The sequence below is a fragment of the Apostichopus japonicus genome, chromosome 22, assembly GCF_037975245.1.
Source record: "Apostichopus japonicus isolate 1M-3 chromosome 22, ASM3797524v1, whole genome shotgun sequence".
Lineage (NCBI taxonomy): Eukaryota > Metazoa > Echinodermata > Holothuroidea > Aspidochirotida > Stichopodidae > Apostichopus > Apostichopus japonicus.
In genome coordinates this window covers 23789446-23812369 of record NC_092582.1, presented here as the reverse complement: position 1 = coordinate 23812369, position 22924 = coordinate 23789446, and the positions used below count along the sequence as shown (strand labels likewise).

General features: G+C 36.7%; 2 protein-coding genes and 1 long non-coding RNA gene across 12 annotated transcripts in view; 2 read left to right on the top strand and 1 right to left on the bottom strand.

Moving 5' to 3' along the window:
* The window catches only part of LOC139963637 (uncharacterized), a 664171-nt gene extending 662788 nt beyond the window's left edge, over positions 1-1383 (top strand). For 4 of the 5 annotated variants that reach the window (XR_011791693.1, XR_011791696.1, XR_011791692.1 and 1 more), the window contains one exon: positions 1245-1383. The gene's annotated coding sequence lies outside the window, so the exon portion shown is untranslated. Of the gene's footprint in view, positions 1-1199 lie in introns of all 5 variants that reach the window. The other variant, XR_011791703.1, reaches the window with a different exon arrangement.
* Positions 1-22924, bottom strand: part of LOC139963618 (uncharacterized) — a 343329-nt gene that overhangs the window by 196970 nt on the left and 123435 nt on the right. For 4 of the 6 annotated variants that reach the window (XR_011791641.1, XM_071964573.1, XM_071964576.1 and 1 more), the window contains exons 2-6: positions 12910-12981; positions 10139-10203; positions 9488-9796; positions 6373-7533; positions 1059-1375 (exon numbers count right to left, since the gene is read on the bottom strand). The exons of the other annotated variants lie outside the window; for them this stretch is intronic. Coding sequence is in view for 3 of the 4 variants with exons in the window: in XM_071964573.1 (XP_071820674.1) it covers positions 1059-1375; positions 6373-7533; positions 9488-9796; positions 10139-10196 (1845 nt within the window). In the remaining variant the exon portion in view is untranslated. The remainder of the gene's footprint in view (positions 1-1058; positions 1376-6372; positions 7534-9487; positions 9797-10138; positions 10204-12909; positions 12982-22924) is intronic. 6 annotated transcript variants of the gene reach the window in all.
* On the top strand, positions 1383-5331 carry LOC139963651 (uncharacterized). The gene is made up of 2 exons (XR_011791716.1): positions 1383-3914; positions 4657-5331. It is a non-coding gene; the product is annotated as an uncharacterized lncRNA (long non-coding RNA).

The following is a 22924-nucleotide window of genomic DNA, read 5'->3' as shown; positions in this document are numbered from 1 at the left end:
TGGTGCCCGCAAAGGTCAGTTAGATACCAAAAACCATATATTAAAAACAGCAATAGCTCCCATTGACAGTGTCCGACATGGTTGATATTTTGGGAGTAGTTGTGAATGGGGTAAGGGATCGTTTCCAAAAATAACGGTCATGTGATCCAAGGTCAATAAAGGTCAATTAGGGGTCAAAAACTAGTATTTTTGCAATAACTTGAGAACAAAATGTCCGTCAAGGTTGGGAGTTACGCTATTGCAATCCAACAGTCGACCTACATTTGGGTGACCTTTGACCTCAGGTTGACCTCTAGTGACCTCTACAGTTTCTTTCAAGTCGATTCTTTGAATTTTCTTGGACATATTCCGATCTAAATTTCCATAAGTTAACTCCTCTGCACCTTTGTGTGCTAAGTTATTAGAAATCAAGTTTTTGTTTGGTTTTGTTAAAATTCTTAATAAGTACAGTTTGGATGATTCTGTGAGTTCTGTAAAAAGAGCCAACTCATGCTCATATCAGACACCTGGTCCTCAACAGGTTCTCAAAAGGACCAACGGTGGATTTGTGATATATTTGGCAATAATATTGTCGGTGTACATCGGACCACATAACAATTTTAGGACAGTGCTACTCGCCTTGTGAATATTCCTTACAAGCAACGAACCATAGTGCCCTTGGGCTCTTGTTATTATCAAATCATTGCTGCTACATTTAGACAATGAGGCAATTGTCCACACTAAATAATAGGTGTTATGTGCATGCATACTGTTGGGTAAAGTTGATTTATGTGGTGCCATATTTGTTACATTTCCGACTAAGATATTGAGAGTTTCACTGGCATTCAGGAAGGAAAATTAATTAGTTAGTAAGTTTGTTGTCTATCCACAATGAGAATGAACATCACAACCCAAATGAATAATTACAAAAAAGTTGGCCTGATAATTGCAATGAGCTATTGTAATATAATCTAAACAATGTGGGTAGCAAAGTTGAGTCACAAATAATGAATAAATTAAACCAAAATAAGAACTCGTTCTAGTGTGTTGAGAGTATCAATATACAAGTTGAAAATTACCTGCTTAGCTGATGCAACTTCAAGGACTTGTATGGTAGACCTCTGTAACAATTTGGCATCAATTGAGCTTATGAAAATGTTACTTGACACCAAGTCCTTAACTGACTGCTGATATTGGTCTGACTTTTCTTCTTGTTCAAGCATGCAAAGAATAGCAAACTGACGTCCCTCTTCAGTCTTCTGCAGGTGTTTGATGATGATGTCTGCTGCTGACTTGTTGAGTCCACATGCAAAGCGATAGACATACTGGAGGTCAAGCTGGTTGATGCTGTTCAAGGTTTCCTTCAGATTGATTGATGACGCTACTGAAGACGCTCCTACAAATCCAAGCAGACAGAATGGGTTTTAATGTGTACAATTTACTGTAGGCATGAGATCAAGGTGTTGACACATTGTAATAGTGTCACTGTACCATTGTCTTATTTGTAGCATCAACACTTCCTATAATTTAATCAGTAACCATTGTATATAGTGTTATTTGTAAAACTATCATTCACATGGTGTATGTCAATGATGTTTTGTTTTAGGGTGTTGTGACATCATTAATATCACTGTAATTAAAAACATGAATCAGGGATTGATTCAAGTTCAATATTTGTGCTAGGCAGCAGAAACAATGAAGACAGAATGACAGATATTATTAATGGTCCATCTGATGTTCATTGTAGGATACACTGTGCCTGACAGAAACTCAGACAAATATGTCAACAATTAATGTTTTATTCTTTGAAGCCAACCCTTACCCAACACGAATAACTATTAAGTATTCGCTAAGTATTTGAATAGCTATACAGTTGGTATTTCAAAAATTTAAGCATTCAGACTTTAGAATAACTAATCGAATACTTAAAATAACTATTCCAATAGGTATTCGAATACTTCTTTCCTTCGAATGCTTAGAGAATGCTAAATATAGCTATTCCAATAAGTATTCGAACACCTATTTCATTGAATGCCTATTCAAATACTTATTTCCTTTTGTAAGATGGTCAGCTCTAGAGCAAGTTTTGTTTTGTACCATAGTTTTACTTGTTTATTAGGTGCATTGTGCAGTGCTCACTGAACAGAGGGGCTATACATTTGTACAGTATATTTGTATGTTGTCTTGTGGATTAAAACCTCTACACTTCTACCTCTTCTAGGTTGCTAGGCAACTATCTTGTTCTTCCTGGAAATTAGCTTTCACAGGAAATGGGGTCTGTGTGTGTATATTTTAGTAACAAAGGGAGTTTTGTGAGGGGTAGAAGGAGTTAGGCAGTTGGCTATAAGTATCTGAGCAAGGCAGTTGCAAAAGAAGAGAAAGATAGTTTTAATGGCTGGATAGTTTGTTTTAAACCTTAATTTACATAGTTCAAGTTACTGTGGTCCCTATCATTTTATGGAAGTTGTGATATTCAATGGACAGTCTGGGACACTATTTTATTATAAAGGATATTATTTTACAATAAAGTATATTCCGGGACACTATTTCTTATAAAGGACATGATTTCACTACAGAGGATATTGACATTATTTTACTGAAGCATACCCTGCGACACCATTGCTTATAAATTGAAGGATAATACTTTGTTGGGATCGGACATTCATAATACCATTTATTGTGTTCAACTATTTCTGATGTTGTGGAATATCTGATGTCGTGGAAGATATGATGTCGTAGAATACTTGATGTCACCAGCAGGCCAACTCACCAGAACAGACTTTTAAATTTAGTGTATTTACTTTAACATTTGGGTGTGACCTCACGACTGTAAGTTATTTTATTTAATTCTTTGACTGGGCCCATATCAGCTGAATATTGTTTGTTATTCATAATTATAATTTCTTTTGATCCAATCCGGTTGAGTTTTCCAGTTTTGATGTATCTGCTCTGTGTTTGGTCTTCCCACCAAACCCAGAGTTCTCTGATCAAGAACAAACATTTATTTTCAGTGGCTAACACCCTTACACTTTGAACAGCGCAAAAATATTTGAAATATACCGCGGAGGATTTAAAAGCTGAAGCGTTTCCAAAATTTCATCCATCATATTCATAAGACCTACTGTTTTAGTATTCTGTGCTTAATACTCCATTTCAAATAGATATTTATTCCTTGTGAATGTTATTCAACTTTTAATATCAGATTTAATCAACAAGCTAGGACAACAAGCTGGCCAAATTCCTAACTCTCCTTACTTGGAACTAATTAGCATACAAGTATTCAATAAGTATTCAAGTAAGTATTCAGAAACCTGTTAAGCCTTCATAACATAACTAATTAGCATACAAGTATTCGAATACTAGCGAATAAGTATTCGAATAACTATAAGTATTCGTCAGAGCCGAATTATTTAAATGAGCGAATACTTATATGTAAATGAGCTAAGTATTCAAATAGCTATTCCAAAAGCTACTCGAATACCTATTTGAATAGCTATTCGAATACCTATTCGAATACCTAACAGGTATTCGAATACTTAACTCATTTACATAATTCGGCTCTGACGAAGGCTTATATTTATTCGTATTAGTATTGGAATACTTATTTGTACTGTGTGTTATATGGTAGATTTTCTGAATACTAAGGAAATCTTTGAATACTTATCGAATATATTCGTGTTAGGTAAGGGAAAATATTCAGAATTTAGGTTTCCAACCCTATACCTAACTTCATTACATGCTTCAGTGTTTCATTTTAGGTATTAGCACAGAACAGGATGGCTTACCAAAAGAAGCCATATGCAATGTAGTGAGTGATATCATCATCATTACTCAATATAATGTAGGTCAGTAGATCTGACTGGTTTACCACAGTGGTCCCATTGCTTATACTACTTGGCCAAGTTGTTGCCCTGTGAGGACTTCAATAATCAAAGGTAGGGTCAATTGGGGTCAAAGGTTATATTAAGTTATTTGCAGCCAAAAGGAAGAATGAGTCAAATATGCATCTCTGGTAGATGCTTGCTCACATTGTCAGTAATCTTGATCTTAGCAATTCAGTTTGTGAAGGGACACATTAAACAACACAGAAATAAAAGTCATAGCTCATTTCGTAGATATTACAATGAAAACGTAAAACTGGATGTATTTCTCTCAACTAGTCAATTTTGTAACATCCTCTAACAGACCTTACATTGTTTTGGTCAAGTGTTGATAATATTGTCATCAATAAGGAAATGTCTGAGTGGATGTATTACTGATATACATTACTATGTTCCAGTTAGTGATCTTCAATGGTCCTTTCATGTCAGTGAAACAGAGAGCAAACTGTGGAAACTTGTAAGATATATATCTGTAAAAGAATGGAATCATCATATTTGAAGGAGCAGCTTGTTGCATGTAATCTAAACATCAATGCTTTTTGCATTCCTGGTTAAGATTTAAATTATCATTTATTACAACAGTACACTGAGTTTTTAAGCGGTGCCATTGGCATTCAGATTGATAGCCTAGGGTAAGTCATTCATGCTGATACAAAAATACTTCATTCTTGATATATCATTTCATTCAAAGTTTTGGTGTGCTCTGTATAGGAATTTTCTGGCCTTTAGATTCTGATTTTCATTTCACTTAAGTAATTGAATCAAATTTAACACTGTCTTTTCCTTGATTCCACAGTCCAAGAAACTTACAAACTCCATTAAAAGATGCTTGGAGAGCAAAACACTCCTATTCCTACAATGTCCCGGCTGATATTGTGGTTGGTGGTACATATACTATCAATACTGTAGCATAACCTGCGGTACTGTGCATGCATAGTTGGCTTCTTGAGATAACAGCATATGAAATGTTATTTGAAAGTAACATTCCAATTTGGAGTGGTATGGCCTGAACATGGTATTACTATGTAAACAGGACATCCTGTTTCAGGCTCTAGACAGAGTGTTTTAAGACTAGAATTGTTTACAGTTAGTGCTTGTTTATTAATATGGAGTACGACCTTAAGTGCCTTTTTCAGTAATGGATTACTATGCAAATTATTATGGAAATAATTGTGCATAATGTATTATACTATTGACATCACGTGAGTTAGGGTCATCAATGTTGCTGATCTATAGTTCTCTGCTAGAATTGGTAAAAGTTTTGACAAATACTTCACAGCATATTACCCTCGAAATGTTAAATTTACTTTGAAAAACAATTACAGGGAAAAGACAGAATTTGCAGAGGATGATCTAGTTTTATTGGGTCATGAAAATAATATTTAAGTTTTTCCTGATATTAGGTTTTGACTGATGTATCACATGATTCACTCTTACAATGCTACCAAATAACAGATTCCATTAAATGTTATTTATTAGTTTGTGTTCTTGTCTCTATCCTTGCAAACTAAAGTTGCCTAGGATGAAGAAAGTCACGGTGTGTGATGTATTGTTATTGTGTTAGTCGACCAGGTCATCTATGAAATCTTTGTGAGATGAGATATCAAACGCTTCACTTTTAATAATTTTGGATTAGGATGACTTAACGAATAATCGAACACTAAAAGGAACACGGAATCATGACTGTCAATGCTACTACTCATTTTAAGGTAAAAATACGATTTAAAGGCTAATACTACATGGCTTTTTCGATAAATGATTGAAAAATTATAAATAAAAGAAAGATATTTTCAGCAGCGTTGCCTTGATGATATTTATAATTGTACTGTTGCCAGATGCAAAATATTAACAACTTTAATATATCATATCTTTGTGATATAAAATGTGATGAGGATCTGGTTTATCTATTTACTTGCTTAGTTTTGATCTTATAAGTTTACGAAGCAATCAACTTTAACAACAGGAAAGGCATTTAACAATATGTGGGGATGAGTTTATATTACTGACGCGCAAAAATCAAGTTAAAAGGCTGAATAACGTGGTTTTTAATAAATAGAAAAGTCAAAGTGTTTGATATGGTTATACATTCACAGCAATATAAGAACTCATGTCCATCCTAGATTACCCAGATGTGTACAATTCGTTTGAAAATCCAGTGTAGTCTGCTTTATCTGACATTGCCTTGGTGTTCCTGGAGGTATCTCTACCTTAAGTCTCTCTTGCCTTCAAATACAACAAACAAAAATATAAAAAGATCAAAACCCAATTCTTTCTTAGGTTGAACCGGGTGAGTGGTAAAATATCACTCTCTATTTGCTTACATTGTCGCGCGTGTTGTATGAATGTTAATTTACAGCAGACACTGTGGGGTGGGGTACGAGGAGCATAAGCTGTTTGTTTGTGCACATGAGAGGACATACGAAAAATACTTCCATCTCTCAAGTTTACTAATTATCTTACACATCAGAGATGACTTATTATGGCACCAATAGTATCGGTACTGAGGACTTACCTTCACTAAGAATCCAAACCAGATGATGAGAGGCATAAAACTCACAGATGATTTTGTGCCATATTCGTGCAACCGTCTTATATCGACCCTTGGGGATGTCAAAAACCACTTCCTGTGCCAACATCCCGAGATTAATATAGTTATCATAGAACTCTTGTCCAAGTTCTGAAACTAAATATGTCTTCTCCCATGTCAGCTGCTGGTTCTTCTGTGTGAGGCCATCGAAAGCAATGCGGCACAGTTTAGCTAGTTCCGTTTCAAAAGCAGGCACCCCAGTGTTAGCATCTTTCTTGATTTTCATATGATTATGAACGCATTCGATCACATAAGTGAAAAATCTTGTTACTGTGCTAAATATCTCGATTTCTGGCCTCTCGTGTGCTATGTGAGCGACCATAGTGGAGAAGAGAGGGACCTGACAGAGATCCCTTAAGAAGGGGTTTATCTGAAGCTCCTTTTCGATCCGATCTGCCAACCGGGCATCATCAGCCACAGCCTTCAGGACATAGTTTCGACGTTCAGCCACCCCAAACCCTGTTAATCTGATTCGTTTTGTTTCGGGGTGTAAGTTAGGCGGGAGGATCAATGTCCTGGTAAGTATGATGACAAGAATATCTAGAAACATTTTCATCTCAATGATGGAGAAGATATCTGTTTCGGTTTCATTCTTGTCAGGATACTCGTCATAACTGTCAAATAACATGACAACAGACTTTTTGTATACTTTGAGGATTTCCTTAATGCATGCTTCATCCATGTCCTCATCTTTGGGCACTATGGAATTCTTTATGGCAGTGTATATAGAATTTACACCTGTTAGTTGCCTCAACTGGAGAAATATAAGTATTTCCACATCTTTGAGAGGAGATTCAGGGTTGTTAGTACACCAGTCATAGACAAACTGTGATGCAAGTGTTGATTTCCCGAACCCAGGATCAGCCTCGATGATCTTCCTATTTGACTTAGTTTTGGGGCTGCTCAGAATATCGTTGTAAGATTCTAGCACATCGGGCTTTTGCTCCTCCTGAGCGGAGCAGTAAATACCTCCCTTAACAAATATACTGTTAACATTACACTTGTTCATGGAAGGAAATGGCTTTGCTGTTTCGTATTGCTTTCGATAGGCTATTTTTGAATACTTGATGAGATCGTTTTTCTTTCCTGAGAAAAAAAGACCACAATTAAAGAGTTTTTAGCGCTTGAAAGATTACATGCATACATAGTGAACTTACTTTTGAGATAAACCTAACATCAAGTGGGTTCAAGTGAAACGGGAGTGCGGTATAACACTCAATTGTGAATTTGAGTTTACAAAAGGTTAAAATATCAGTCACCAAGTATGTCTAGCATACCTTGCAACTACTTTTTATGGTGACGTAACGTCAAATCATGTAATGGGTTACCACTTTTTATCATGAAAGCTTCACATTTTTAAAACACTGATAGCAAAAGATGCTTAACTGAACTTTTCATTTACTATGTTGCTCTCACCAAATTTCAAAATCTCATTATAGCGAAGACGAAGTCAAAGTAGATGGTGTCAGCTATCATAATGTAATCATATATGCATAATCATAGAGTTAATGTTAAATATTAAACCAAGAGGTACTAATCTCTACCAATAGCGTGTAGCTTTAACAGAAAATTCATCCCCTAACTCTATAGAGCGTGGAACTGCCAATGTAACTCTAAAGTACATTTATAAGTGAAAGAACGTCATCATAATGTGGTAATATTTCCATGTCGTGCATGCTCTCATGTTATGGTGAACGTGTTTCTTTCACTATCAATCAGTTAATTAGCATTGCTTACCCACTTGATAAAATATTACAGTGTGAAATTCTAATGATAGTCATTGTAATTTCCGAGTGTAACTTAATAACGACATTTCCTGTTACAGTTACCAATGGAAACATAGGCTTAACATGTGTGAATACAGAAAACACTGTCCTCTATTTAGAGACACGGGGTATTTACTTTTATTTAAATTTGTCTAGAAAAGCAGAGATTGTCTCAAAATCCGGGTCAATGATGAATTTCTATAATCCTTGAGCACACAGGATGGATTTAACTAGCACATCCATGCATATGTTAAATTCTGAACATATATATGATTAAGGTAGAATATCTTCTTTCGTAGGCTACTATAGCTTTGGCTGAATCTCATTGAACCACTGGGTGTATTTATCTTTATAGGGTTTATGAAGATGAGTATTTACCTGAAGAGAGGAACGTTTTTTTTTTGTATTACAAATGAGCATACCTTCAAACAATCTAGGGTAACACTTTTCTAAAATCCATTGTTCGGTGTGGAAGTGTCATCTAACGTCCGCCGCACACTTTACAACTATTAAAACTCGACGGAGGGAACTGTCATTCTCGGGAAATCATAGATAGTTGAGCACTGTGCGTAGGCTTAAGATTGCTACATGACTTCAGGCGCGTAACCAGGGGGCGGTCTCCCCTTCGCCCCCCCCCCCTCCTGAGCATATATTTTGTATTTTTTATGATATCGCTAGTAATTTCAAAATAAAATATGCTAAGATGCAAATTACAAGTCCTGGGAAGTGCCATTTCCAGCGATCAGGGATGCATTTTCGGCCAAATTTTGGGTGTACGCTTCGCGCCAACTCATGGTGGCGCTACGCTTAGAACAATTGCCTACAGACTTCGCCCCTCCCTTTGCAAATTCCTCGCTACGTCCCTGCATGGCTTTGCCGGTTGTCAGTCGGCTTCAGTCAAGTTCCTAAGCTCATTTATCAACTCAGTAGTAATATTTGTTATATCACTTATCAAATATTATTGTCATATACTATTTATCATCAAATTACTACAGTTATACCCATGAGTAGAAAGTAAATGTTAAGCGCATCGAATTGAAAAATGATACCATTATCGGCCTCACTAACTTTACTTCACACCCAATGTAACATACAATTACTTACTAATGTAAATGCAAGAGTCCTTAGTAAATAATCGATTCATAACTAACATTGCAGCAAATCCTTCGAAAATTACCAATCGCAGTAAATCGATGGACGTAATGAGCATTCTTAGGACTTTTGCGAGTACATACGAACATTCATGTTAAAGATATGCTTTAATGTTACAGTACCTTCTAATTGAGCCTTAGACTGATCATCACTGGAACATAGTCTCCCTGTATGTTCCTCATACAGCTTTCTTACACGCATCTCAATCCCAGAAAGACACATTTTCTTCAGCGCACACAGAAGTGTCACGATACTTGTTGGCTCTATTTGTCCTCTCTCTTCCATATAACGAATCATGAGAAGGCCTGCACTGGCTGCATTGCTCAACTCTTCTATGACAACAGGCGGATATTCAAAGAACGTAGCAAGATCAAGAACAATTTTAACAGTCAGAAGGGTAGCAAGTGCAACTTTAAAACTACCAAATCCTGCTGAAAATAACGAAAGAATATAAAAGACACTTAACTAGCACATGGAACACTCCTGCAGATATGAAGGAATGTATAGTAACAACGGATGCGTTAGTAATATGAACATGAATACTTAAAACTTATCGATCAAACTTTAATAACCTGGTAATCCCTTTCACTTTTATCATATGATACTCGCAATAAATTTGCCAATGTTACTTGTTTTTATAAAAGTAAAGTGAAGATGGCTTCTCAACTATATTAGAAAACGCTACAGTGTACCGTGGATTGTAGATAAAACAGCCTAACACAATAAAAGACAACATACCTACTAAATGAAAATGGTTCAGCTTTCAAACTTACCGTTTACTGCCTTCTTCAAATCTGGTTTGATGTCCACGGGATTCAAATTGGCAGCCATCTTAGGTCTGTAGTTTTGCATGCAAAATAATCATTAATTTGACGGGAAATTCTATATAAAGTTCAAAAGTCAAGGCATTAACTGCTTAAGTACTATTGGTTGATCAATACTCCATACAAAATTTCGAATGCTCTACAGGGGCACTGCTCACAGCTCACACTCTTAACTAATAATTTGAATCAATTACCATAGTTGGTTTTACCCTGTGTTTGTTCTTTAGATCGATCCATCAATCAATCGATTGATCCATTCCATCTTATCCGTCCAATCCATTATATCCATACTATCCACCCTATCAATTATATTCATCCTATCCATCCCATCCATCCATCCTATCAATCCATCTTTCATATCCTTCCATCCATACTATCCAACCATCCTATTAGTCAATCAATCCTATCCGTCCATCCCATCCATCCTATCCACCAATCCTATCCACCAATCCTATCCACCATATCCATCCATCTTATTCATCCATACTATCCATCCGCCTGAACCATCTTACCCATCCATCTTATCCATCCATCCATCCATTTTATCTATCTATCCATCCTATCCATCCATCCTATCCATATAATACATCCGTCTAATCCAACCATCTTATCCATCCATCCTAATCATATAAAACATTTATCCATCCCATCCATCCTATCGATCCATCCATTCCATCCATCCTATCCATCCATCCTTTCCATCCATCCTATCCATCCATTCTATCCATTCATCCATCCTATCCAGTCCATCCAGTCCATCCAATCCATCCTATCAATCCTATCCATCCTATCCATCCTATCCATCATATCCATGCATCCTATCAATACATCCTATCAATCCATCTTATTCATCTATCCATCCATCTTATCCATCCATCCAAATTATCCATTCTTTCCATCCATCCTATCCATCCAACATATCCATTAATCCATCCATCATATCCATCCATTCTATCCATATTATACATGCATCCTCTCCAAATATCTTGTCGATACCACCTATCTATCCTATCGTTCCATCGAACCTATCCATCCATTCCATCCATCCTATTCATCCATCTTACCCATCCATTCTATCCATCAATCCTATCCAACCATCCTATCCATCCATTCATTTTATACATCTATCCTATCCATCCATCATATCAATCCATCGTATCCACCCATTCATCCATCCTATTCATCCCATCCGTTCTAGCCATCTTATCCATTTCTATCCATCCATCTTATCCATCCATCCTATCTATCCAACCTACCCAATCCATCCTATCCATCCATCATATCCATCCATCATATCCATCCATTCATCCTATGTTTCCTTTCTATGCATCCTATCCATGCATCCTATCCATCCATTTATCCATCCATTCATCCTATGTTTCCTTTCTATGCATCCTATCCATGCATCCTATCCATCCATTTATCCATCCATCATATTTATCCATCCTTCATATCCATCCATCATATCCATCTATCCATCTTATCCATCCATCTTATCCATCCGTCATATCTTTTCATCCATCCTATTCATCCACTCTATCCTTCCAATCCATCCATCCTATCCATCCATCATATTCATTCATCCATCCTATCCATCCCATCCATCCTATCTATCCATGTTATCCATCCCTCCATATTATCCGTCCATCTTATCCATCCATCCTATTCATCCATCCTAATCATCCATCCTATACATCCTATCCATCCATCCTATCCATCCATTATATCCATCTATCTTATCCATCCATCATATCCATCTATCCTATCAATCCATCCATCCTATCCATCCTATCTTATCCATCCTATCCATCTATCTTATCGATCCAACCATTATATTCATCTATCCTATCAATCCATCCATCCTATCCATCCTATCTTATCGATCCAACAATCCTATGCGTCCATCTTATCCATCCAACCATCCTATCCATACATCCTATCAATTCATCCATCCTATCCATGCATCCATCATATCCATCCATCCTATCCATCTATCTATCTTATCCATCCATCTTATCCATCCATCTTTCCATCCATCTATGTATCCATCCTATACATCCATCCTATTCATCCATCCTATCCATCTATCATATCCATCTATCATATCCATCCAACATATCCATCTATCCTATCAATCCATCCATCCTATCCATCCATCATATTTATCCATCCTATCCATCCATCATATCTTTCATCCATCCTATCCATCCACTCTATCCTTCCAATCCATCCTATCCATCCATCTTTTCCATCCATCTATGTATCCGTTCTATTCATCCATCCTATCCATCCATCTTATCCATCTATCATATCCATCCATCATATCCATCTATCCCATCAATACATCCATCCTAACCATCCATTTTATCCATCCAACCATCCTATGCATGGATTATTAGATACTATTATTATTATTATGTTTTTGGAATATTTTCTATTGGCAAACGATGGTTGCCTTTCTTTTTAAGACTTCCTTTCCGACATGGATTTTCGTGGAAAGCCAATGCATTTTGCGTTGCTGGGAAGATAACTGAATAAATATATGGAGAAAGTAGGCTGCGAATTGAAGGAATTTAATAGCAGGATCCAGTAGATGTGGGCAAAAACCACACCATAAGACACATCATAACATTACTACATAGTAGAAAAGATAACGTTTCCATATGTGCCGTTAGTTTACTAAATACATTTTCTACTATAGCATTAGCTGCTTCACTTACCAGTTAGATATTTTTGCCAGATACTTTCAATAAGACTAGGGTGATCAACACTTCTCGCATAACCGATAGACTCTGTAAACCGATAGAAAAATTTAAATTATTTAATACAGAAAGTGGCGTCAACTTACGTTGGTGAAAAACCAAACGTAGTTGTTATGTCGTTTAACAATATTGTAGTTGTAAATAGTATAACAAGTTATTTTTATGTTGATATCTTGTTCGTGATCGTGTTCGTTCAGTCGTTGAACGTTTGTCACCCTGGCCTTTGTATTGACGCAACCAACATCAAAAGGCATTGGAATAGTTACTAGTAATTTTAGCATTCCGTACCATATATCTTGCAGTAGAAAAGCTGCGACTTTAAGTACACGTAAAGCTCTATTACCACGACTATCCCGGTTATCATCAGGTAAAATCGAGTCGATCGGAAAATATAGTGACAAAGATATGTTAGGAATGCATCAAATTTGAATGTGCTGAGAATTTGGTCAAATGGTTCATGTCTTGCTTCACCAATTATAATAACGATCAAATATTAGCAAACTGATTTTATTTGTGAAAAATGTACTTTGGTGTGAAAGTATCATAAGGGTTACCGTGAGAACAGGGTGGGGGGTTATTAGACAGGGGTAAATATGTCAGATGAGGTCCATCAATTGAAGTATACAATCAATTTGTTTTCTTTTTTGCAGGGGAGACTCATGGAAAATGCGATGGTTAGCTCTAATGGTAAAATGGGGGTGGGGGTTGTCGGTGAAGGTGATTGAAGTTCGAAGAAATGTTAACAAACTTGGTGTTATAGTATCCGCGTTATTTCATTTTGGAAGACAAGGAACATGAGATTTAGAAAAGATGATAAATATATATAAACAACGTGAATAAGGAATGAATGCTTCAGTCTCAGTATTGACTTTCCTTAGGAAGAGAATATTTTGCTGAGTATGTATTATAATTTTATTTATTCTACGAGGAAATGGAGGTTTGTGATTCGAATGTGTCTAGCATAAAACGTCGTATGTAGAGTAGCCGAAATAGCGAATTACACTCCACTGTAAAGATTAATGAACCATACATTGGTTGTATGCATGACTACACACAGATGTTCGTAGGATTGTGAACAGATTGTTGTATTGTTAAAACAAGAGCAGCAACGCTACAGAAGCTCATATAACCATCTATTTGAGATTTTTTTTTTTTCTTGTGCATAGGACATACGCGAGATAACGGTGTTAATTCTTTTCCTCCAATCTCCTCTTTCCCTTGCCTTATGCTCCTTCTAAATGATAGAAGGTTGTTAACATTTGTTTTGAAAGACATAATTTTTGTATTTTACTTTTGCCCTCTCAATTAGTACCTAACATAAGTATGTAAGTTATAACTCTAATGTACCGCTGGAATGTTACGTTACAATAGTTTTGTCTCTTGAATATTGTCATCGTTGCCGATGTGTGCTATTTGCTTAGCGCCACAAATGGAAATTTCCGCTTGGTCGAGGTCGGGCAGAGGTCAATAATGCCCATATACTAGTTGCCTTTCATATCCACCTCGATTTGCATACTTATGTAATCGATGCACAATTACGTAATCGATGTATACTTGCGTATTTTGAAGTGCACATGCTTCATTCCTCTCCTGGCTCAGAGAGGCGTCGCATGTGTTCCTATAGCACTGTTCCTTAGTATGTAAGTATTCTAATTTTTTTATATAAGTATTAAGGGGCTTGATATTGTAATTGTATATCTCTTTTAATATCGCATTATAGACATTTGCCTTTAATGTGATGTTGCTACATGCTCGTGCCTGTTATTTTGATTGCCTTTTTACTGTGTATTTGTTGTTTGCTTATTTGTAAGAGTATCTGGAGTAGAATATATCGCCAGAGGTTATTACTTTGTTGGTATTCTGTACATTCTCCAGAAAGCCGTCGTTAACCCCAGAAAGCCGCCGTAAACCCCAGAAAGCCACCGTTAATCCCTGTAAACCGCTGTACACCGTAGTTTGTCGTGCTGTTGGTTTTGCCCGGTAACGATTGTAAGTTGATTATCAAGAATGTAATTGTCACCAATCTTTCTCTATGTCTTGTTTCATGTTACCAAATGTTATTTGTTATACTTCTTCCTTTTTGTGCATTGTTTTATAAGAAGAAATATAATGCATTATTATGTTATTATTGATTTGTTCAATTCATGTGTTTATTTCACCAATGTTTGTATATTGATGCATTGATATCTTTACTTTCTAGTTTTCACCGTGGTCTTGTTCAAACCACGCGTGTGAATAAATGGGCTAAAACATACAACCACCTTGTTCAGCTTCATTGAGCGTCGTCTCGGTGATAAATATAAGTATATTCGTCGCCTGAACCACATATAAATGATCCCCGCTGACGGCTCTTATGGCTACATGCATGGTCACCAACATCGATTATGGTCGTATCACCGTATTTACAGCTTGTACGCATGCTCACATGTATGTCATATATTTAGTACCTTTTCGGAAAGTAAAACTATATTTTAAATGCGGATCGTAGCAATGTGCCATTCAACCATGTTTGTCGCAAGTACTTAGGTACAACCTGCATAATGAGTAAGGTAATGAGTTTCTACTGAATGCAAATTAATCCTCGACTCTTAACATTAATTTGAAATGCACTAGTTTTTGTGAGGTCGGCTACCCCGAAATAGAACTTGAGGATATGCAGTTAGCTTTTTTACAGAAACTTTAAGCTGCAAATGCAGTGAAGGGACAAATACACGCACATAATACAGACAGGTTAATACAGAGGTTAACAGAGTGAGATTCCACTACCAAAAGTCTTTTTTTAAGGGATGTTATTCCCATAGTACGTCACGCAACAATTTTCATTGGGGAAGTGGTGAGGAACAAATTACAATATGTTGACTTAATACACTTGAGAGGTACCTGTGCAAGTATAGGTTTTCTAGTTGTAGATAGCTGTCTCATCTGACAGGTGACACGTGACCCATTTACTGTAAGAAGTGGCGGGTACGTTAACTCACCTTTCTTAATTCCTTAATAGATTAGAAAATCTATAAATTATTAACAAAGAAGAAAGCACACTACATAGGATAGTTCAAAATCAAATACAAATCACACACACACATGCATCCAAAATGGAAGAACTCGGATACAAATTGACACTAAATGGGGTATAAATACAGTCTAGCGTGTCTGTCTTTGTGTGTTTGTAGGGGGGAGTGGTGGATTCCCTCTGAGTCACCAGGTCTTGCACTATACCCATCTCACTTAATTCCTCGTAATCACAGCCATACAGAATATACACAAATAAAGCAGATAGTGTTGTAGTACATACTGATGTTCTGGGTCGCGTACGATGCCGGCAAAGTGAAAATTATTTACCTCATTATTCAAAGAATTTAAATATGCATGTTATAGGCGGGGTTTATTGCGATCCTAACGGAAAATATCATCGAGAAAAACAGCGTTAAAATTTGTAAATGATTAGACTTTTATAATACCATTTGAAGTTAGATATGAATAGATAAACTAAGTATGTATGTTGTTATGGCATCGTGGGGTCAATGAGGTTGAGAAAATCATAGAAAGGACGCAAAAAGCTGCTTTAAGATTTAGAAAAGCAGACTTCGATCGTTCTCTTGATAGCAAACACAAAATGATAACTTTTTAGCGTTTGCTTTGATTGTGTTAAGAATCTGTAAGTAAACATAATTTGCGTGACAGTCATTCAACTTCAATTTCTAATACAAGATGGCAATCGTGGCTTTTAAAACAAAAGGACCTTTAATAAACCGATTACTGGCAATTATGTAAAAAAAACTTCGTTCTTTTAGTCTCTCCCGAACTACTTGCTCCTTAGATGTCGGGTTCCATAAAAATACACTTGGGAACGACGAATGCAATGACTTTTGTTTGTATCCCAGAACCGTGGAGGGGATCCATTGACCACAGACTACAGTACTATCAGGTATTTCGTGGATCTCGCAGCGGTTTTCTTTCATTTTTGATCCTACCTACACCATGAATATACGTTCATGGTACAAAAATATTGTTCGTAAAATTCGATTAATGACTACTCTATGTCCAGATTGATAGCGCACTAGTGGAAACAGTCCTCCCTGAAAGTGTGCACTATATTTTGTAAGCAATGGTGATCAGTGTGGATAAAGGTTGTTTAGTGTAGGAAACATTTCCAGTAATTGAGAAGACCTAGCTGTGTAGATCTGGATTTAAAGCTTGCAGAAACTTAACTTACAATAACTTTATTCACGTTAAAGACATTTTGCTTCCAGCATATTGTAGTGTATAACGTATGGTATAGCAAAGACAGGGTACTTTTAAAAACTTATTGTAATCGAGTAAGTTCCGTATGCAGAAAATACTCTAAACTTGAACAATTGAAACCACTCATGCGAATTTGTTGCCACAAAGAGACAATAATTTGTAATAGAGAAGTATAGACACAGTGACGTCAGACGGAATAATTGTATCATGGCAACCGTTACGGAGTTTAAGCACTTTATAATTGCTTTTGCTGTAATAATATAAGCTTCGAAGAAAAGTAGATTTTGTTGTTCAAGGCATAGTCTATGATATGTTTTTTTTTAATATGTTGATAGGAGGGGACTGGGGCACAATTCTATTGCCTGGCTATCAGGTCTTGTACTATGCACACCTTCCTTAATTCCTTCATTGATTAGTACAATATATTAACTGTATATACTTTCAAGGTACTTGTACCAGTACAGGGTTTCTAGTTGTTGATAGGTGTCTTACCAAACTCAGTACACGTCAACTATATGATGTACGGTAGACGGGATAGAGGAGGTACGTTGGCTCGTAGGGACCTGTGATTCGTTATTTTATGTTTATTCGTTAAGTTCCTAAACACAATTACCCAAATTAAACCTCTCTATTCCGCAACGGGAATGTGAACGGGCTATGCGTAGAGCAATAAATGATGGAAATTATTGCATGTAGATTACATAAACAAAGAAGAAAGTGAACCACATAGGTAAGTTCAAAATCAAGAACAAAAGGACATAACAAATGCATACTCAAGCTCACCCAAAAATGGAATAGCTTGGATACAAATCAACACTAAATGAAGACTAGCGTGTCGGTGTGTGTGTGTGTAGGGGGAAGGGGGGAGGGGTGGTGAATTCACTCTTTGTCACAAGGTTCTGCACTAATCCCACCTCCCTTAGTTCCTACATTGATTAGTACAATATATTAGCCTTATTTACTTACCTTATCAGGTTTTAATTGGATTTCCTTTGTTCTGGTGTAAATATCATTGACTCAATGACCTCTACTTTCAAAAACATGGAAATCCTTCATGTTATTTTAATCCTTGGTTATTGGTTCCGGTATCGAATGGTCCTGGAATGGGAGGTTGTGTCCAACTGTTTGGCTGAGGAAGTGTTGATTAACATACGATGCCATAGTAATAGATCAAGCTTTCCTGAATCTAAGGTGAATGTGACAGTATTGGAATTCCATTGCAAAACCAGTCAATACTTCCAAACTGTGCAGACATCAATCCGATGTATGAAGCTTATTTCAGAAACAAATCCACTACTTCATATTTTCCGTGATCGCCGTGTTAAAACCTGTCGTACAACTGATGCGCCATACGTTCTGATTTGATTATTAAATTTTGGTTACACTCATATTCTGTGCACTTTTATTTAAAAAAAAAAAAAAAAAATCAGTAAACGTTAGGAACGTAACAAATATATTCATAACTATCCAACCGAGTCGGAGGCCTTACTACATATACAATAGCAGGGATACGTCAGTTACTAAATTTATACACTGATGATGTGAAAGCCTTTGTAACGCCTTTGCGAATTGCCTGCTTTAAGTAACGCTTAAGTGACTTCTTAACCAGAATGCAAAATGCATTGAGGTTTCGATGACTTCAATGCACTAGACTTCTGCTTGTTAGTATAACCAGAACTATAGCTGTTACAATAACACCATGGCATGCTAACATAGGTCAGTCTACTGTACGTGGTTATTCACACCTCCATCGAAAGCAATAGGGTTCTTGTACTCAATGTTATGAATCCATACACCAAGTACTACAAAACCAAACCAAATCTCTAATAAATTCGCACATTAAGGTTGCAGAGGAGTCTACCTATGGACAAGTTAGATTGGAATATGCCCACGAAACTTCAAAGAATCAACTTGAAAGAAGCTAATACAGGTCACTGGAGGTCAACCTGAGGTCAAAGGTCACTCAAATGCAGTTCAACTATTGTATTACAATAGCGTAACTCCCAACCCTGTCAGTGGTAGTTTCACAAGTTATCGGGAGAAAACACATTTTGACCCATAAATGACCTTTGGTGACCCTGGATCACATCATGATTATTTTGGAAAATGTGTCCCTACTTCATTCACAACTTGTCCTAATATACCAGCCATGTCAGACTTCGTGACTAGAAGTTGTTGCAAAAATTAGCATAAGTTGTCAGTTTTTTGCACATAATCAACCTTGAATGACCTTGAATGACCTAATGGTTTTTATCAAAAATGTTCCCCTTGATGATGTGCACTCTGTCCTAAAATCCCAACCTTGATGGACATTTGGTTCTCATGTTATTGCAAAAATACTAGTTTTTGACCCTAATTGACCTTTGTGGACCTTGGATCATATAACCGTTAAATTTTGAAACGATCCCTTACCCCATTCACAACTAGTCCCAAAATATCAACCATGTCGGACCCTGTCAGTGGTAGTTTCACAAGTTATTGAGAGAGAAAAAAAAAACACATTTTGACCCATAAATGACCTTTGGTGACCTTAGATCACATCACGGTCATTTTGGAAAATGTGCCCCTACTTTATTCACAACTTGTCCTAATATACCAGCCATGTCAGATTTCGTGACTAGCAGTTGTTGCAAAAATTAGCATAAGTTGGGAGTTTTTTGCACATAATCAACCTTGAATGACCTTGAATGACCTAATGGTTTTTATCAAAAATGTTCCCCTTGATGATGTGCACTCTGTCCTAAAATCCCAACCTTGATGGACATTTGGTTCTCATGTTATTGCAAAAATACTAGTTTTTGACCCTAATTGACCTTTGTGGACCTTGGATCATATAACCGTTAAATTTTGAAACGATCCCTTACCCCATTCACAACTAGTCCCAAAATATCAACCATGTCGGACCCTGTCAGTGGTAGTTTCACAAGTTATTGAGAGAGAAAAAAAAACACATTTTGACCCATAAATGACCTTTGGTGACCTTAGATCACATCACGGTTATTTTGGAAAATGTGCCCCTACTTTATTCACAACTTGTCCTAATATACCAGCCATGTCAGATTTCGTGACTAGCAGTTGTTGCAAAAATTAGCATAAGTTGGGAGTTTTTTGCACATAATCAACCTTGAATGACCTTGAATGACCTAATGGTTTTTATCAAAAATGTTCCCCTTGATGATGTGCACTCTGTCCTAAAATCCCAACCTTGATGGACATTTGGTTCTCAAGTTATATATAAATATATATAAATATATATAAATATAAATATTAGATTGGTCCAAGCTTCCCTACTTGAGATACCCTACTTGAGATACCGTGTTTACAAGCCAGGCGTCACACACACACAAATACACACACACACACACACCCACACGCATACACACAGTCTCCGCCTGCATGAATGCATAGGTTACGATTTCATCGAAACCAAAGATGGCCCTAGTCTACAGACTTTTTCTTCTATTACTTATCTCCATAGGTAAATAGATTGATCACCGAAGATTGAATTTGAATACATAATTTAAATCAGAGGAACAATTAAGTCGGTTCCTCTGTTAGCTGTTGTTTTAAGATTTGCTTTTCTTCTCCAATCCGATCGATATTTTAGGAAATGTTATAGCCTAAGCAGTGTTTGTTTATTTCGTGGTCAAGATATGAATTTTCTCCTAGATTCGCATAGGAGGTTTACAGAATAAACGTTTGGAATTTAGCACAATTATTCCTTATTAATAGTCAACCAGCAGGGGCGTATCCAGGATTTTCCAATAGGGGGGCGCCAGGCATGAATGATCGCCGTCCTGGGGGATGGGTCTAAGGGGAGTGGTGGACAATTTTTGCTTTCGAAGAAGGGGTGAAATGCAAAATGGTGCCATATGCATGGGCGGCGATCCGTACTTTCGAGTGGGGGGGGGGTATGACCTTGTTGACTATCTAAGCGTAGCGCCACCATCAGTTGGCGCGAAGCGTACAAGAAAATTTTGGGATTAACAAACCCTCTAGATGGCCGGAAACGGCACTTCCCGAGGTTTCCAAGCGGCATATACCCAACTTTAAAATAGGGATGTCATGTCCGAAATATCTCATACTCAGGATCCAAAATACTTTTTTTTTTAAATTTCGGGTGTTATTTTGGGAAAATTGCCCCTGTCAATCTTGTTTCAGGCGCAACGTTAGAATGTTCGAGAGCTCTTTTATATTATTCGATGAAGAAAATGGCCTCATGCAGGCTATTATAGGCCTATACACATGCAATACACAATTACACATAGTTACATTCCTAGGTACCGATTGCTAGGGCATCCAGGTGAAACCCTGATAACATGAGATTCTCAGCTGTTCGAGGGAACATGGCCATATGTGATCCATTTTTCGACCTTAATAATAAGCAACATTTCCAGTAAATATGGACACAAAATGCACAATTTAGTATGGCTGGCATGTCACTTAGTGTTTATAGTGATAATACAAACACAATTACCATCTATGTTTCTAAAACTATTATGCCGCTGAACTTCGCCAGAACCTTTTTTGGGCAAACAAAAAATAAAGCATACGGGAGGGGGGGGGGGGGGTGAGCGATCACCGACATCTCACATAAAGGTCGTCATCAATTTTTTTTTTTTTTTTTTGCTAATCTCTTTTTTTTTTTGGTGACGGCCAATAGGGGGGGGGCGCGCGCCTGTTGCGCCCCCCTGGATACGCCCCTGACCAGCAACTGCACATAGTCCCTGTTTTTCATAATCTAAGTGACTTCAAACAGCCGCTATTTGACTGTCTACACCAGTATAATTTATAAGTCATTTTTGTAATAGAGGTTAACAGGCTGCAAGTTATGTTTATTGAAGAAAATCATGAGCAAGTCCAAGTTAATTAATGATGGGTTATACTCTGATTATTGCTGTAAACGTAGTATATGCCTTTAAGAAGTAAATTGTTCTGTTTGTTGAAGAATTGATCAAATAGAATTATATAAAACAAAACTGAAGAAATAGCAACAGTGTTGTAGCCATGCACTGAGAACCAATATTGGTGTACAGTATTTTAGAAGCCGAGTACCGAGTACGAATTATTCTATGTCATACAAGTACATCTGGTTTTTGAAATATACAAAAACCTAATATGTATAACTGCTTCCGTTGGTAAATATAAGTAAATGATATAAACCGATCGAATATGAAGACATTGTTCGTGTCTTGTTATTGTTTGACAAATTTTAAAAACTAAAAAGTCTTAAAATGATGGGTTAATAGGGTTCCAAGTGTAATGGTAATACTATACAAACATGCTATAAATTGGTATATGTTAGAAACATACATTACTTATGCTTTCTTTGTACATCCTATATGTACTGTACGTGATAATATTCTCGGCTTTTCCCATTACATACACAAACAAAAAAGACCTTGACAACACCTATTCTCTCTCGAAATTGAAAAATACAGGTACCGATACGGTCAAACTTCTTGAAATCGTAGTTACTAATGAGAAACTGATTAAAGTTATTTAAACCGTACATACTAATGAGAAACTGATTAAAGTAATGTAAACCTTACGTACTAAATTACCAATGATGAACTGATTAAAGTAATTTAACGTGAAACGGAAGTGAAATCATTTGTTCTTCAATCGGACATAATAAGAAAACAACAAGACCAAACTGATTAGCAATTTATTGAACATTTATTTTATTTTCTTATTAGGATCAACTTATACGCAAACTGCTACTTTGAAC